This window comes from Leuresthes tenuis, unplaced genomic scaffold, assembly GCF_036924035.1.
Source record: "Leuresthes tenuis unplaced genomic scaffold, fLeuTen1.0.hap1 SCAF_3, whole genome shotgun sequence".
Lineage (NCBI taxonomy): Eukaryota > Metazoa > Chordata > Actinopteri > Atheriniformes > Atherinopsidae > Leuresthes > Leuresthes tenuis.
Window position 1 is genome coordinate 3,538,764 of NW_027325357.1, and position 18,977 is coordinate 3,557,740.

Sequence of the window (18,977 nt, forward strand, 5' to 3'; positions counted from 1 at the left end):
ACATGCACCCACAAAGTTTCCCCACACACAAAATAAGCTCATTAAATCCACAAAAATAAAGAATTCTTTGATAATAGAAAAACGTGTTATCAACCATCAATAAGTCGGCAGTGCTCTGAGATGCTTTCCAGGTAGCTGGATGAGGTGGGGAATATTTATGTAGTAACATTTACTCCTCCTAGCTATTTTAATCTGTAGTTTATAACAGTTTATAAAAAAGGCTGCAGTGGCAGGTTTGTCACATTGGTTTCAGCTGTTGGCTGATCTTTTGGGAGAAGCCGGACCTGATTGATGCCGTAGAGTGTGTAGAAAGGCCTCTATAAGCCCCCCGATAGCCGCCAATAACAACAACACAGCAGCTATGAGCTAACAGAGCAATAGCACACGTTCATTCATTCATTCTTCTTAAAGTATTGGTGAAATAAAGACAGATAATGCCTTATTTAGAGGCTGCATCCTCTAAGCCCCGTTCACTCCGTTATATGGATCTCCAGTTATCTAAATATCTTCTGAAGGACGCCGACTTTCACCAAACTTCTCGGTGAGTAGATGAACGTATTTCATGCCAGAAATAAGGTCCAGGTTTAAAAATATGTGAACCACAGAAAAAACAACAGAACGGCTGCCCAGGAAACCCTCCTTTCAGCTGTCAAATAAGAATAAATCTGGATTTTATCGTAAAATTAAACCCCAGCTCAAAAAAAGAAGCTGATACAGAATCGTTTGGCTCTTGACACACATCCATGCTCGAATAGCGCAACGTGTCCTCAGTTTGCTCTCACAAACACACACACTTGAACACACAGTCGCACTCAAGATCAGTAGATGTTATCTAAGTGAGCAGTAAACAGACTCTTTAAAGCCGGTGGCCTCGGGGAGCCTCCCTCTGGTTTGTGGCTCCGTGGGTCCTGTCGCACTGTGTTAGCTGCAGCTGACATGAAAGCCTCTAATGGCTGCTATTTGTGCCTTCGGGGGAATGAAAATCTTAACATGAGAAGGACAGGAGATTCTGCTTAAATAAGTGTTAGCACTGGAGGATGTGTTGGTGTGTAAGTGGGTATTTTCGGGGCACCGCTTTCTATTTGCTGCTCATGTGGAGCTTCACTTTGCTGCTTCTGCTTGAATCCGAGTGTCTGTGGACCGAAGCCAGGTTGCCCGCATTAAGTCTGTGTTTTTGAGTGTAGTTGCCGCGGTGATACAAAGTCAGTTTGATCTGTGTCATCTGCAAACACGTCCAAATTAGCTAGATGTGAGTTTGAGCTGAAATTCTGCTCTTCATGCATATTTGCCCATTAAGCTGTTTGCTAATTAAAGCTGAATACTTATTATTAAGTTAAGAGATATCGTATCATTTTTCAATAACAGTTAGCTGTACCACACATCATATTCTGATGTGATTACATGCTGTGTTTCACTTGTGTTGACGATGGCTACATTGGAAGTAATCAGGCTAATTCTAATAAGAATAATCACTGTCTGATAGAATCTGACCCGACAACATTATCACGCGAGAGAGTCACCGAACCTCAGGGGGGAGGGAGAAACACACACAAAGTTCACGAATATATTTAGAAGAGTATCACATTTCTGGTTGTTCAAGGTTTGTTTTTAATCTTTAAAACAGGATTAAAGTTGTCACTTGTGCTCTGAAATCCAAAGTAATTACTAATTCTGCTTATTAAGCTTCGGTTCTTGACAGCAATATAAATTACATCTCCATGGCAACCTAATTGATTTCTCTAATTTCTCCATCAGCCTTTAATTAGTTGACAATAATAACCACTCTTCAATGGAAAAAAAAAAAGGGACTGAAGGTGGAACCAATTGCTCACTGATTTGACTCTAAAAAACTCACATGGACAAAAAGTTTGAAAGATCAAATGAAAGTCCAAGAACTGTTTTCACAATTAGCAAAAACGCAGCCAAAAACACACGCATCAGAAGTTACGGAGCAGAGTGTTGATGTGTAAATGTGGTAAACAGACTATTTCTGATGTGATAAAGATGAGCTCTTGAATAATATCTGGATAACGACTTTAACGTTAGCTTCCACGCTAACACAGGCTCTGCTTGGAGTAAATAAGCAGTGAAGCTAATGCTAATGCTAATGCAGCCTTTGATTGGTGTGTGAACAGCTGTTCAGTGCTTCACCTACAGCTGCACGATGGTAAGCTTCAGTACAAAGCGGTGGTTGTCGTGATGAAACATCTTGTGTGTCTGATAGCAGAACCAGTTAGTCAGAGAACTGGTTCATTCAAATCAGCCGACAGAAATAGTTATTTTCTTCATGGAATCACTTGTTTGGTCAGCTTTAGCTTGAACCTGTGTTCTGTTCTTTGCATTTGATTACATCGCTTGTTCGTTTTTTGCTTAATCAGTATATCATGTTTCCCTTTTTTAGGACACTGCAGGTTGAGGTTTGGGGTTTTCCTTTAATTCAACAGGATTGTGCATCCTGTGGTTTGACATCATGCAGAAACTATACATCTTCTGGGTGGAAATGCAGCTGCTGTGTGCAGGGCTGCTGTAGGAAGTCTTTCAAAGCATGTAGTTTGAACATTCGTGGTTAAATGTATTCATTTTCATTTTATTGATCTTTTTTGGAGGTTGACCGGAGCTCTTTTTTAAAAAAAAATATATCATCTCATGCCCTCCTTTGCTAATGTCCCTTCTTTGTTTCATCGCAGCAGTGAAAACACACGTTTTACTTTGTCAACGCAAGTTTATTTGTAATTCAACAACAATACAAACAATACAATTCAACAACAAGGTGATTCAAAGTGCTTTACGGAGACATTAAAACAGAAGAAATAAAAAAGAACAATAGATAAAATCAGAACAATAAAAGTAAGATTGAATAAAAATGTAATAAAATTATATATATGAAAGATCAAATCAGTAGTTAAAATATGAAAATAAAAAAATTAAAAAAGATGGTTTGTGATTAGAGAATTTGGATTTGTGTTTATGGTATTTAGCAAGTAAAACAAGCAGGTTGATGATGTAATAACAACCCTCTCCAGAGGCTTATGTAATAGAAATCAAATATCAAAGCTGTGGATGCTAAAGTTTAGCATGTTTGAAGTTCATGGCGAAGGGTTAGCATTGTTAGCATTGAGCTCTTGTCCCTGAAACTAATGTGATGGCACAAAATCTGCTGCTTAACGTGGTCTATAGGCAAGGAAAGTCTGTTTGAGTGGCACAGTTCAACAAGCAGGGGATTCAAAGTGCTTTACAGAGACATTAAAACAGAAATAAAAAGCACGATTTCCCAAAAAAGAACAACAGATCAAATCAGAACAATAAAGAAAATGTAATAAAATTATATATATATGAAAGATAAGATGAAATAAACTGTAATAAAAATGTAAATGATGATAAAATCAGTACGTTTTGAAACTCAAGCTTATTTGGAGCTTTATTCAAATGCAGCTGAAAATAGATGCATCTTCAACCTGGACTTAAATACTGAGTGTTTCAGCTGCTCTGAGGCTTTCTGGGAGTTTGTTCCAGACATGTGGAGCATAGAAGCTGAATGCAGCTTCTCCAGGTCTGGTTCTGACTCTGGGAACTGATAAAAAACCGGATCCAGATGACCTGAGGGGTCTGGAAGGTTCATAGTGGGTCAGGAGGTCACTGATGTATTTTGGACCATTCAGAGCTTCATAGACCAGCATCAGAACTTTAAAGTCTATCCTCTGATGGACCGGCATCAGAACTTTAAAGTCTATCCTCTGATGGACAGTAGAAAGACCTCAGAGCTGGACTTTGCTTAATATTCTGAAAGTAGGCTTAAAATTTGAATGGAAACCCAGCTAATTCTTCCACGTATTGGTAGTTGAGCACATCCTTGTGTGCATACGAATGTTTTAGTCATCATTTCAAAATTCTTTCATAACATTAACATTAACTAGGTGAGCTGAGGGGCTTCTGCCTGACCGGGTGTCCCCCTAAAAGCGCTGCCATATGCACAGATGCCTCCAACACTTGGGCTTGCTGCACATATGTGTTTCTGTCCCACAGCCACAGTGTTTTTCTCATCCTCACAGACCCACACATGCAGTGTTATGCTTTCATTATGTAAATGTGTTTTCTGATGCAGAACACGTGTGTAATTATGTTTGTGTGCAGGGAAAAGACATGTTGTACTGAATCTCTAAACTAGATCAGGGGCACACAAACTTGCTTACTCCTGCCAGCCACTTTTGTCTCTTATCCCCCAATCGCACTTTTAAAATTGCAGATCTGATATTGAATATTGATAGCCCCCCCTCCCCCTCCTTTGCATGTTTATAGCATTTTAATGAGATCACTTTGATTTCTTTTAATTTCTAATGAGATTGCCGAACAACAAGGGGGCAATAAAGGCTAATTATCCCAGTATTGATTAATTTATAACTGCTATTTTCATATCTGTAAGAAAAAAATGTGTTTTACAAGTTTTCACCCATCGCTGGAGGTTGTTTTTCCAAAAAGGGCACAGACAGACGAGGGCTTTTTCCATTTTATTTCCCAGTTGATGTAAGTCTTGCCTAAAGATGCATAATCAAAGCTATATCATAAGTTTTATTGCTCTACACAGCTAGAACATGTTTATTGTGATGCTGGAAGGAAGAAGGAGTCAAAAGGTTTAAGTTCGGGAGAGTCCAAAACCATCATTTGCAATGAAATGCTGGTGTTAGAGTAAAATAAAGCATTCTTTGCTCAACAAAACAAAGAGTTTTAACAGGCTGTGAATGCTAATGAATGCTAAAATGCTCTCTATTCAGACTTGGTGTCAGCAGATAGGCAGTCCAAGACTGAGAAGGATCAGAATGGGGTTATAAGCTGGGCCTGACGCATCCCAAATCATTACAATAATTCACAAGAGTTGCTTTGGAGAGCCGTAGCGGTTGCTGTTTGTCAGTTCAACAAGTCAAGCTTGGTTTTTCCTTAGAAATGAGATGTTGGCATCAGAAAATCAGACAATCAGCTCATTCTTTTACCTCAACACCGACTTAAACAAACTTTTTATTCTTATTGTGCAAGCGTTACGGACTAAGAATAGAAAATCTGACTTTATAGGATGTTTTCTCTGGTTTTCCAACATTGATAAGGGTGTTCCCGTTTGTTACTGAATGCAGCGAATTCAGACAGATTTACTGGTTGTTTGTTGAAGTGTTTTCCCTCCAGAGTTGATCCATCAAGTTATCCTGAGATAACTTCCTGTCATGCCTCAGAAAACTGTCATGATGGCTGAAATACATTCTTTCTACAACGTGACCCTGACCACCATTTTTACTGGCTGCCTTGGTTAGATGTAAAACTGGTAGATCAATGCTGTATTTACTGTGTTTTTAATCATAGGATACAGTTTGCAGTGGGGATACTAAGCATGTACAATTTATCGTGGCATGAACATTATAATTATTAGAATTATAATCTCCGCATTAAGAGGAGTCAGATGAGGTGGCATCTGGTTAGGATGCCTCCTGGACGCCTCCCTGGTGAGGCGTTCAGGGCCCGTCCCACTGGGAGGAGACCCGGGGAAGACCCAGGACATGTTGGAGAGACTATGGCCTGGGAACGCCTCGGGGTCCCCCCGGAAGAGCTTTAGGAAGTGGCCGGGAACAGAGACGTCTGGGTTTCTCTGTTAAAGCTGCTGCCCCCCCCAGACCCCCGGAGAAGCAGCAGATAATAGATGGATGGATGGAGTTTACTTTATTCTAAAAAAATGGTTTGATTCGAACTTTAACCAAGTTAAGTTCTGGAAGTTTTTCGTCCAAATGCTGAGTGGATTTTCCATCGTTTGTACAGTCGATTGCTGCTTGAGTTCAGTTGGTTTCCAATACCTGACGACCATAACGTTACTTTGCACTTTCACGTTAATGCGCTGCAAAGCCTCATTAAATCCTCATTCTTTAGCTTCAAGCTTCTGTCAGCAGAAGAGAAACAGAGAAAGACTTTTACTCTTATGATCTCTGATCTGACACATGAAAATCCTAATGTATGGGCATTAAGTTACGTCGTGAATAAAGCAATCGCATTCTCCCATTTCTAATACTTCAAAACAAATTAAAATGGTTGTGTGTCAAAGCATATGTCTAATTAGGGTGTTTATGCGCACGGATGTGTGTGTGTGTACTGCTCGAGGCCAACAGAGAAAGCTAATGTAGTGGAAAATGTGTCTTAGCTGGGCCATGAAATAATGATGAGACACTGTGACTTAATCATGTTGACACATGGAGCTTTCTATTCATCTCCCCCTCACTCTCTCCTCTCATTCATAGAAAAGTGCAGCATCTCCCCTTCTGCTCTTTTCACTTCTCTGATAAACTGTGACAGCGTCTGTCTTTCCACTGAGCACTTAATTAGTTATTATATTGTTAATAACAAAAACCAAAGCGGCTTCTGCAGGCCGTGTTTTCAAACAAAAAGATTCAAAAGTTATTGAAGTAGCTGAAGATTTGTGGTAATGTGGCATAGAATGTAATTAGAAATGAATGTTCTGAAAGGGATTTTCATTCAATCAAACCCTATTATGGTTCTGATGTGGGAATTGATTGGCACACTCCAGTAAAAGTCATTTCCAGAGCTTTTTTTTTAAAGCAATGCAACATTATGAATCTTCTCGGGCCCTTTTTCTTGTATGGCCCGTCTTAAGACTTACGATAGAGTTGCTGAAGCCTTGTTTGCAGCTCCCGACACAATCAGAATCAGAATCAGAAGCATTTATTATTATTTATTATTATTAAAGCATTACAACATTACGTTGCTCGCAGATTGAAATGGCGTTTATCCAACTCCAGCGTGTGAAGAAACATAAAGAACAGTTAGAACAGTCATCGAGGCCACCGGACAAGAGGAACTTGGCATTTTAAGCAAACCGAAGGACCTCATTAAAGCTCCCTGGTTGTTGCCGCTTGTAACCGCTGCTGTCAATAAATCAATCAAGACCGAAATTGAAATGAAAAATGAAAAAATTAAGAAATCAAAAATGAAAAAAGATGGTTTGTGATTAGAGAAATTATATTTGTGTTTATGGTATTTAGCAAGTAAAACAGCCAGGTTGATGATGTAATATTCACAACATAAACAGGAGTCTGAAGACACGTTTGTTTGTTTCCGTTTGTCTGGCGGTGTTGTTCCGGTTCAAAGGTCGGACCACCGTCCAATCAGCGATGATTCATGTCAAATCACACTGTCCCTTTAAGATCTTTCAGAAAATGATGTGTATTAAATCATATCGAATCGAATAAAATCTAATCGAATAAAATCGTATAGAATCGTTAAACGTATCGAATCGTATCGAATGCCGTGTATCGTATCGTGAGATTAGTGTATCGCTACAGCTCTAATCGTAACATTTCCACTGTGTTTGCGAACCCTCTCCAGAGGCTTATGTAATAAAAATCAGAGCTTTTTTTAAAAAATGTATCATCTCTTGCCCTCCTTTGCTAATGTCCCTTCTTTGTTTCATTGCAGCAGTGAAAACACGCGTTTTACTTGGTCAAAGCAAGTTTATTTGTAATTCAACAACAATACAAACAATACAATTCAACAACAAGGTGATTCAAAGTGCTTTACGGAGACATTAAAACAGAAGAAATAAAAAAGAACAACAGATAAAATCAGAACAATAAAAGTAAGATTGAATATAAATGTAATAAAATGATATATATGAAAGATCAAATCAGTAGTTAAAATATGAAAATAAAAAAATTAAAAAAGATGGTTTGTAATTAGAGAATTTGGATTTGTGTTTATGGTATTTAGCAAGTAAAACAAGCAGGTTGATGATGTAATATTCACAACCCTCTCCAGAGGCTTATGTAATAGAAATCAAATATCAAAGCTGTGGATGCTAAAGTTTAGCATGTTTGAAGTTCATGACGAAGGGTTAGCATTGTTAGCATTGAGCTCGTTGTCCCTGAAACTAATGGGATGGCACAAAATCTGCTGCTTAACGTGGTCTATAGGCAAGGAAAGTCTGTTTGAGTGGCACAGTTCAACAAGCAGGTGATTCAAAGTGCTTTACAGAGACATTAAAACAGTAGAAATAAAAAGCACGATTTCCCAAAAAAGAACAACAGATCAAATCAGAACAATAAAGAAAATGTAATAAAATTATATCTATGAAAGATAAGACAAAATAAACTGTAATAAAAATGTAAATGATGATAAAATCAGTACGTTTTGAAACTCAAGCTTATTTGGAGCTTTATTCAAATGCTCTGAGGCTTTCTGGGAGTTTGTTCCAGACATGTGGAGCATAGAAGCTGAATGCAGCTTCTCCAGGTCTGGTTCTGACTCTGGGAACTGATAAAGAACCGGATCCAGATGACCTGAGGGGTCTGGAAGGTTCATAGTGGGTCAGGAGGTCACTGATATATTTTGGACCATTCAGAGCTTCATAGACCAGCATCAGAACTTTAAAGTCTATCCTCTGATGGACTTTGCTTAATATTCTGAAAGTATGCTTAAAATTGGTAAGAAATTTGAATGGAAACCCAGCTAATTCTTACGGATATTATTCTCTGTCTCTTTTTAGGTGGCTGTACATTTGAGGAGTCGTATAGCAGCTGTGGGTACAGCGTGTCTCTAGGAACCAATGGATTTACCTGGGAACAAGTCAACTCCTGGGAGAAACCCACGATGGATCCTGCCCTTCCAACTGGTAGGTCTTTAATTGTGTTTATTTATATCGTTTTGAACTGGTCAATCAGACGAAGTTGGACCTGGCCGGCTCTCAAATGTATTTGTCATTGTGTTATTCTGAAGTTGGCATGTGTGAACAATCAAAAACAAACACAGCCTCCAAAGTAGAAACTCAATGCTATGAAAGGGAATCTCCCTGTAAAAAACCGTCCAAACTGCATGGACATGATTCTGAAATGACCTGTGGTTTGAAGCTATGGACCATGTCTGCCTGCATTTGTCTGCAAAATAATTCCCAAAGGAGAAAGAAGCGACTGTGAGTCACCAAGAGGATAGAAGAGAAGCAGAAAAACTCGAGTACAATCAATCAATGCTGCAGCTGCTGTTGTAGGATGGCCCCACAGACGGTGCTCCGCTTGCACTTTCTAGCTCTAAAAAGCAGGGAGGCAAGAGCTTTATCCTTGATGCATGTCTTCAAAAGAAATATGAGCATACGTGACACTGTGAGGGTCCTTTCTTTATGTCAGCCCCTGCTTATGATCCCCCAAATGGAGAAAAAACAGCTCGAGGGCACTTTCTTTGAATGGAGGAGGCCGAGATAAATTTGTTTCATGATCCTGGAGGAAGAGGATCGCCATGAATCTAGTCGAGATAATGAAGCACAGAGATGGAAGTTTGACACTATGGGGTTCGCACGGCCGTGGCTCAGTGGGTTAGCCACTAACCAGAAGGTTGGCGGTTCGATTCCCACTCAAAGATTGGTGAACTGACAGCTGGAGGGGGTGGCTGGACACCCCCCCCCATGCTCCCTGGTGCTGCCTGGCTGTCCACCGCTCCAGTGTAGGGCATCTGCCCCCATGAACCTGTGCATGTACACGTGCACGTTCAACAGGTGCCAACCTGGATGGGTTAAATGTGGAGGAGTCATTTTGTGTATTTATATATATTAAAATGGAACGTAACATGAAAATACTGACTGAGAAGATGACTCCCAGTTATCATAATAACGATCCACTGCCGGAGCCTCACAGTTTCAGCTGTACCGGGTCAAGTACAGGTATGTCCACCGATTTAAATGGAGTGGAAAGAGAAAACATGTGAAAACAGCCCGACAGTAACTGGAGGATTGAAGTGTGGCTGGAAATCTCTGCAGAAATGTGTATAAAAGTGGTGTCCTCCATGAGAAACAAGACGGAACAGAATGAAAGGGTCAGGGTTGGGAAATGTTGAGCTAATGTTTTAAGCCAATGGTTCGAGCTCGTCTCAAAGTTTATAAAGTAGAGATAATGGCAGTTTGTCTCTGTTTGGGGGGATGTTTTTCTTCCAGTTATGAATCTGAATTTTCTTTGAGGGACCGACATCGTGTGTAGGAGCTTATAAGTACAGTTCTGTTTTTAGTCGTAGTTTCAATCATTTAGTTATAAAAGGACAAATTCAAGGTCAAAGGTCGACGCAGAAGATGTTCTGAAAGTCGGTCTAAACTGCTGCGTTTTCACCTTTGAAGTAGAGTGATTATTAAGGGGAGATTTATTTAATGCCTTTATTTACTTAATGTTTCATAGAAACATTACAACAAAAATGCCATATATTTTACATAGAAAATTATCTTTTAGTTCAGACATACATAATTATGCTACTCGAGGTTATTTTATTTTACCAAGGGCTCTTTCTCAGTGTACAGCATTATATAGAGCTATGAAGGAGTGGAATGACCTCCCGAATTATGTCACACAACAAAGAAACAGTTTTAAAATTAAACTAAGAGGTAATTATTCAGATCTTAATTTTGAGCATTAGTGTAAAGTGGGTCTGGATATCTTTGTGTAATCTTTGTATAATGATTCATTGTAGGAGCTGGTAGTGTCTGTTGTATATGTACATGTTAAGTATATGTTTTCCTATTTATTTTGGGTGTAATGTAATAAGTATGTATTATTTGTCACAAATGGATTTGAAGAGACCCCAGGAAGAATAGCTAAAGGGGATCTTGATAAACAAACCAACAAAAGCTCATGAAAGGCAGCTGAACTTAAGAAAAACAGTCGTCAGTTCAGTATAAGAGTGACTCTGCTGTCATTGCATCTGCAACTCAATCAACTTAATTAATTAATTATGATGAAGTTTAGTTCAGGGTCTCAGTGGCTCAAAAGAATAAACCTTACACTGGGAATAAGTGCAATAATAACCCTTCAGAAAAAGGTAACATGCATAATGTTCAGAGCATGCATGAGTGGGTGAGTGTGTCCCTCCTTCTTAACCTGGGATGCAACACGACAAAAATAAACCACTGCAACCACACTGGAAGTGCCCCAGTGTCTACTTGCATGCAAAACAGGAAGTGAGGCCCTCACCACGGTGCCCAGCCTCCCACCTGATGACAATCAGACCACACTGAAACTCAAAGGAACAATAAACAAAGAGTTAACAAAACTGGCAACTTAATCCATAAAACAATATTACAAATGTAACTGGGACAAAAATATACTTAAACTAACCAAACTGGATAAACAAAGAACTACACAAAACAGAACAGAGGGAAACAAACCAAAACCATATAACAGAACTGCACAAAACAAACTAACAAAACAGCACAGCAGCAAGTAAAAGTTAATCTAAAAGACAAAACAACATGTTAGTGAGAAGCCAGATTTTAATTACACACACAGACAGGATGGGGACCTTACTCACCACCTTAATCAGGTAACCGGCACCAGCTCAGCAACAGGCTGAATGGAGCCATTTTGAGCCTTTATATAGTCACCCCACACCTATGGCGTAACCACGCATTCTTTGGGGGGGTCGTGTCCCCCCCAATATTGAGAAAATACCAACCTGTCCCCCCCAATATACAGAAGAAAACATGTAAAATGCATGTTCTCCTTTTATGAACCCTGTCCAGGGATCGGTCTCTTGTTATGTCTTATTTATTTTCAATTTATTTCCGTGTGTTACCATGGGAACGTAACGGCTGCGCCGCGGTCGCCGTTGTTGATCGCTAACAGTCAATGAGAGTGACCCAACGGGCGCGCCGCCGGGCGCGCCGCCGTCTCAGCAGCGGCTCTCCTTATCTTTACGTTGGACTTCTACTTTTGACGGAGCCGCTGCTCAACAGAGCAGATTGTACCAGAACAGGAAATCCAACACAGAATCAACAAAATAAACTTCCGCCCCCTTTCAAAATAAAACAACTTAAAACAAAAATAACATTAGACTATTAGACTTTTCGTTGTTAATGCACATTTTGAGACATTGACACAATAGAAATTAACTTAAAAGTCCTCGGCACATTTTTTGTTAAAGGAAAAGTCTGTAATTTGTTACATCATTAGTTGTCCTTATTAAAATATTTCCATAAACATGCTTTGGGTATTTGGTGGTTTTCCATTGGAAGCTGTCCTATTTGCTACAGAACTACTGTAAGAGCATAATTGTAATTGGTAGGTGTGTTTAAGGTCAGGAAACAGGAAGCAACTAACCAAAACAAAGTGGGGGGGGCAGTCACTGTCTCGGAGAAATTACACTATTCCTTTAGATGTGAACTTACATGGTCAATGCAGTCCTCTAAACTATGTTCTAAATGTCCAATTCTTCATATATAAATAAAGAATTGTAGATAATGCACTTAACAATTTTGTTTTTCTTGGACCCCCCCCCCAATGTCTAAACCATGGTAAGGGAGGTGCCAAAGAGGTGGCCACCTGAGTTGCATTATACAACCTTAGGTCCACTACAATAACATGCATAATGCATAATGTTCGCAGCAGGCAGCAGTGAAAATGAACTTAAAAGCAGCGGCAGAATCAGGTTAAAGGGTGAGAGGACAGAGACCTTTTTCTGTCTTTATGTAATTTAAGCTCCCGCATAAATTTTATATTCAAAAGAAAAGCGGCGCCAACACTGAGCATTATTTTGTGAACAGATTATTGTTAAAGCAGTTGAAATACCTCCTCTGTACAAATGTTGTTAACTTTTCTTCCCTCCATCTGAGTTGGCAGACTCAGTGGCGTGACGTGACCCCAGCTGGGTCCTTCTCCACTTGTCAAACGCCAAATGGCAATCAGACAGCCCGTCTATCCATCTCGTTCCTTCTCACAGTTCTGCCCTTTTGTTCTTGATATCTCGCCCACGGTCTCACTTTCTAACACGCATGCTTATCCCACACAATCTCTTTCACACTTTGTCTCTTATATTTCTCTCTCCACTTTATGCCTATAGCCTGAGTCACCTCCTTCTCTTTTCCCACTTTGAATGACACGACTGTTTATCCTTTAAAAATGTTGGGATTTTATTCAAAAAGCCACAGAGGGCATTTTCTCCATAAATCAGCCAAAATGTGTTGTTAATATCCAGCATATCTTGCCAGGACTCTGGCCTAGTTGGGACTGACTTGCTGGTGATGTACACAATGCAGAAAATGAACGCTTCTTTTGAATTTTCTCCTGACAGCAGCTTGAGATGTTGGTGTGAGAATATAATCGTGTCGGGGCATTTGCTCACAGATGGAGGTCCACATCTGTGAGGTAATCTGCAGGGCTGATCGTAAAGAGGAGAGCTAAAGGTACAAAAGAAGGCAGAGTTGGACAGTAGATATCCACATTTTTTAGGTTTTTTAATCTGGCTGTGCACACTGGAGGAGATACAGACCTCTACAGGTGTGTTTATCTCCCTCTTGGATGATATAAACTAATTTTTTAACAGTTTAGGCATTAATATTAACATAGTGATACAGCATGTCCAAGAAAGAGAAGCAAAATACAGCAAAAAAAGAGATGAAAATAACAAAAACGTGGCAAGAAGCAACCATAAAAGGTGCAAACTGACCACAAAGTGATATGGAAAGGCGTCACAGTGGGGCAAAATGACCAAAAAAGACATGCATAGACAGATATACCAAGACAAGCAGGGAGCAGAGATGCAAAAAGACCCTAAATTAAGACAGAGAAGAGCAGAAAGAGATTCTTTTTGAGGTAAATGCATCAAACATGCAGTAACTAACACATGACCAAGCACCAAGCATGAGGAGATGGAGGATGAATAAAGACAATAACCACAAGTTAGACTGCTTTGTGGTTTTTTAGTCTCTCTGGGTGTCTGGTTGGACATAAATGCTTTTACAGATGTAGATTTGTTTCATCTCCCATCATTTATGGGCCTCATGGGTCCAATTGAAAAATCTTGGAGCAGATAGGTGAAAAAATCTCCGTATTTTCCTCCTGCTTCTTTCCTCTCTGCTCTCATATTGTATCCAACTCCTCCTTTCTCCACCACGAATTATCTCTCAGTCATGTCAATTATAGCTCCCATACATCATCATCATCTCTCCATCTAATTCTTCTCCCGTCATTGTGTCTGATATGTCAGCAGTGCTGGAGGAGATCTGTCAGCCGCAGCTCGCAACGCTGAGATCTTGCACTGAAGATCTGATACGATTGAACGGGCTTGAACGCCATTCTGTCTCGCTCTTTAGGGCGCACGCCGCCTGTCAGTTATCTGTCTCATCTATCGATGCTGGGTGGTGGTTGTCTGGGGTGATAGCCATCATGGCCTATGAGCCCTCCTCATCATTGACGAGTGATCAGCCGCATGCTGCTCTGAAAGCAATAGATCTGATAAGGCTGGACAGGAACAAATTGTCTGTCAGTCTCTTTGTCTGTCTTCTGCTGTTAGTCATTTTTTAATTTTATCAACACCGCTAATGCTCATACTGGGCAGAACAAAAATATACTACCAAAACTTAATAACCAAGGCTCTGATTCACACTTTACATCCATAAAATGTACATTTAATGGATAAAAATGCATGGAAATCATGTGCTTCACCATCTTTTTGTGGTCCTTTTTTTCCATACCTGTAAAGATTATCTCTGATGTCACTTTAAAAAGATGTTTCTTCCATTTTCATGCACTTAATTAACTTTTAATTGACACGGATTACAGAAAACTACGGTGATATACTGCAAAATGGTGGTCATGCAACATATAAGGCTCTAATAAATGAGAGATATTTCTGGCAAATTTTGCATCATCCTAAAGAAATGCAACCAAATGTGGCTACATCATGCTGAGCCACTGCATCTGTGGGGGTAATAGTCCATCTAACAACCTCTTTGCCACCAACGCATGTTCACACAGAGTCCTCATCAACTTGAGAGAGAACAACAGGCTTGCTGAGTTGCTTTTAGGAGTTCCAGATGCAGTCCAGATGTCCCGAGCTGCTCAGCACTATTGACGGTCGTCATTATTTTGGTCATGAAAAATCCCTGAAGAGGAATAGCTAAAAGATTAAATAGATTTGGTTAATAAAGGAGATTTTAACTCACAGCTGTTGTCGGTCAGATGTTATCTGCAGACACAGCAGCACCTACATGTATGCAAGAGCAAATAAGCCTCCAGCCTTTATCTCTTAGCCTCCATTACAGACACAGTGCTGATATAATCCTTTTCCTCACCTCCATGATATCGATGTGGTTGATACGATTGCCATAAAGCGTAACCCACACTTGACAAGATTGGATTGGCCCCTCCTCATCCCTCACTCACTCCACATCCATTTAGACATAGTTGTCATGTAGTCCATAGTGCTGACAGCTCATAGATCTCAGGGTAAACCCTGATTAGATTGGAATCAGCGCTTTAAGTTCTTCTTTCATCATCTCTGTATTGACACGGTGATGTTATAATCCACACCCCTGACGACTTATAGATGAAACAAGATTGGACTGGTTCGAGTTTTAATCCACCTCATATCACCTAAATGTGGACTTAATGATGTTACGGCTGTGGGAGCTCACATATTAAACGTCATACATTGTTTTTATGTGTACATAAAACAATGTTCTGTGCTTAAAAAAGTTATCTGAGCCACGTTGTCTTCTGTATTAAGAGAATTTAACTCTTTAAAACTACAGGGTCTCCTTAAAAAGAAAGGAAAAAGGCACTATAGTTGAATTTGAATGCTTCACTTATATTATAAGGGAAGTTATATTGAACAGTCATCATTAGAAACAGTCAATATATCCCGTGAAGAAAAAAACAAGATGGAAAATAACAATTGGTTCAACTTTTGGTCATTTATTTCCCTTGCTCTTATATTTATTGATGTAAAAACTTAACGTCTTTAGTCGTATGTCTATTTCTTAAGATTGGACTGGTTTGAGTTTTAATCCACCTCATATCACCTAAATGTGGACTTAATGATGTTACGGCTGTGGGAGCTCACATATTAAACGCCATGCATTGTTTTTAGGTGTACATAAAACAATGTTCTGTGCTTAAAAAAGTTATCTGAGCCACGTTGTCTTCTGTATTAAGAGAATTTAACTCTTTAAAACTACAGGGTCTCCTTAAAAAGAAAGGAAAAAGGCACTATAGTTGAATTTGAATGCTTCACTTATATTATAAGGGAAGTTATATTGAACAGTCATCATTAGAAACAGTCAATATATCCCGTGAAGAAAAAAACAAGATGGAAAATAACAATTGGTTCAACTTTTGGTCATTTATTTCCCTTGCTCTTATATTTATTGATGTAAAAACTTAACGTCTTTAGTCGTATGTCTATTTCTTAAGATTGGACTGGTTTGAGTTTTAATCCACCTCATATCACCTAAATGTGGACTTAATGATGTTACGGCTGTGGGAGCTCCCATATTAAACGTCATACATTGTTTTTATGTGTACATAAAACAATGTTCTGTGCTTAAAAAAGTTATCTGAGCCACGTTGTCTTCTGTATTAAGAGAATTTAACTCTTTAAAACTACAGGGTCTCCTTAAAAAGAAAGAAAAAGGCACTATAGTTGAATTTGAATGCTTCACTTATATTATAAGGGAAGTTATATTGAACAGTCATTATTAGAAACAGTCAATATATCCCGTGAAGAAAAAAACAAGATGGAAAATAACAATTGGCTCAACTTTTAGTCATTTATTTCCCTTGCTCTTATATTTATTGATGTAAAAACTTAACGTCTTTAGTCGTATGTCTATTTCTTAAGATTGGACTGGTTTGAGTTTTAATCCACCTCATATCACCTAAATGTGGACTTAATGATGTTACGGCTGTGGGAGCTCACATATTAAACGCCATGCATTGTTTTTATGTGTACATAAAACAATGTTCTGTGCTTAAAAAAGTTATCTGAGCCACGTTGTCTTCTGTATTAAGAGAATTTAACTCTTTAAAACTACAGGGTCTCCTTAAAAAGAAAAGAAAAAGGCACTATAGTTGAATTTGAATGCTTCACTTATACCCAAAGGGAAGTTATATTGAACAGTCATTATTAGAAACAGTCAATATATCTTTCTTCAGCCCGTGAAGAAAAAAACAAGATGGAAAATAACAATTGGCTCAACTTTTAGTCATTTATTTCCCTTGCTCTTATATTTATTGATGTAAAAACCTAACGTCTTTAGTCGTATGTCTATTTCTTAAGATTGGACTGGTTTGAGTTTTAATCCACCTCATATCACCTAAATGTGGACTTAATGATGTTACGGCTGTGGGAGCTCACATATTAAACGTCATACATTGTTTTTATGTGTACATAAAACAATGTTCTGTGTTTAAAAAAAGTTATCTGAGCCACGTTGTCTTCTGTATTAAGAGAATTTAACTCTTTAAAACTACAGGGTCTCCTTAAAAAGAAAGAAAAAGGCACTATAGTTGAATTTGAATGCTTCACTTATACCCAAAGGGAAGTTATATTGAACAGTCATTATTAGAAACAGTCAATATATCTTTCTTCAGCCCGTGAAGAAAAAAACAAGATGGAAAATAACAATTGGCTCAACTTTTAGTCATTTATTTCCCTTGCTCTTATATTTATTGATGTAAAAACTTAACGTCTTTAGTCGTATGTCTATTTCTTAAGATTGGACTGGTTTGAGTTTTAATCCACCTCATATCACCTAAATGTGGACTTAATGATGTTACGGCTGTGGGAGCTCACATATTAAACGCCATACATTGTTTTTATGTGTACATAAAACAATGTTCTGTGCTTAAAAAAGTTATCTGAGCCACGTTGTCTTCTGTATTAAGAGAATTTAACTCTTTAAAACTACAGGGTCTCCTTAAAAAGAAAAGGAAAAGGCCCTATAGTTGAATTTGAATGCTTCACTTATATTATAAGGGAAGTTATATTGAACAGTCATTATTAGAAACAGTCAATATATCCCGTGAAGAAAAAAACAAGATGGAAAATAACAATTGGCTCAACTTTTAGTCATTTATTTCCCTTGCTCTTATATTTATTGATGTAAAAACTTAACGTCTTTAGTCGTATGTCTATTTCTTAAGATTGGACTGGTTTGAGTTTTAATCCACCTCATATCACCTAAATGTGGACTTAATGATGTTACGGCTGTGGGAGCTCACATATTAAACGTCATACATTGTTTTTATGTGTACATAAAACAATGTTCTGTGCTTAAAAAAGTTATCTGAGCCACGTTATCTTCTGTATTAGGAGAATTTAACTCTTTAAAACTACAGGGTCTCCTTAAAAAGAAAGGAAAAAGGCACTATAGTTGAATTTGAATGCTTCACTTATACCCAAAGGGAAGTTATATTGAACAGTCATTATTAGAAACAGTCAATATATCTTTATTCAGCCCGTGAAGAAAAAAACAAGATGGAAAGTAACAATTGGCTCAACTTTTGGTCATTTATTTCCCTTGCTCTTATATTTATTGATGTAAAAACTTAACGTCTTTAGCTGTATGTCTTGAAAATGATCAAACAAAACATGCTCGGCTCGTTTCAAGGCTGAAACCTGCTCAGTTCACTGGTGGCAAAAAGTCTTCATGAGCCAGATGATTCATATTCTCAATGCGTGATCCAGAGCCCCTCGTTTCATTTTCTGACTCAGTGGAAACGGCTCTGCGGCTCCATATTGCCAGTTATCCCTCTGCTGCAGTAAGTGACAGGACATTTGCACCGATAGTAAACAGCGAGAGGAAAACGTCAATCTGCAGAGCTCGCTTATCGACAAGTTCCAGACTGCATATGGAGGTCGGAGGGGATTCCAAGCATGGAACTCATGTTCAGGTCCAGCCGTGTTACAGATGATTCTTCTCTTACTTTTTTAAGTCTGGTTTTGACATCCTTCACTTATTAGTTGAGTTTAGGGTTTGGCATTAAAAGTTCTTGGATAATGTCAGAAAAACATCACGACTGGATGTTAAAAACGCACAATAAGTTTAATTTGACTGCAGAAGGTTTAGTCAAATGCTACATGGGAATACTATAAAATCCAAAAGGGACACTGCAGTATGTAGGAGGTGCATTTGTGGAATAAATGCTGGACTTTGCACTGAAGAGCAGAACTTTTGTCCTTCC

General features: G+C 38.7%; 1 protein-coding gene across 9 annotated transcripts in view; it reads left to right on the plus strand.

Annotated features, from left to right (window-relative positions):
- Window positions 1-18,977, plus strand: part of ptprt (protein tyrosine phosphatase receptor type T) — a 348,700-nt gene that overhangs the window by 55,436 nt on the left and 274,287 nt on the right. For all 9 annotated transcript variants that reach the window (XM_072381466.1, XM_072381458.1, XM_072381459.1 and 6 more), the window contains exon 2: window positions 8,531-8,656. In XM_072381466.1, coding sequence (XP_072237567.1) covers window positions 8,531-8,656 — 126 coding nt within the window. The remainder of the gene's footprint in view (window positions 1-8,530; window positions 8,657-18,977) is intronic.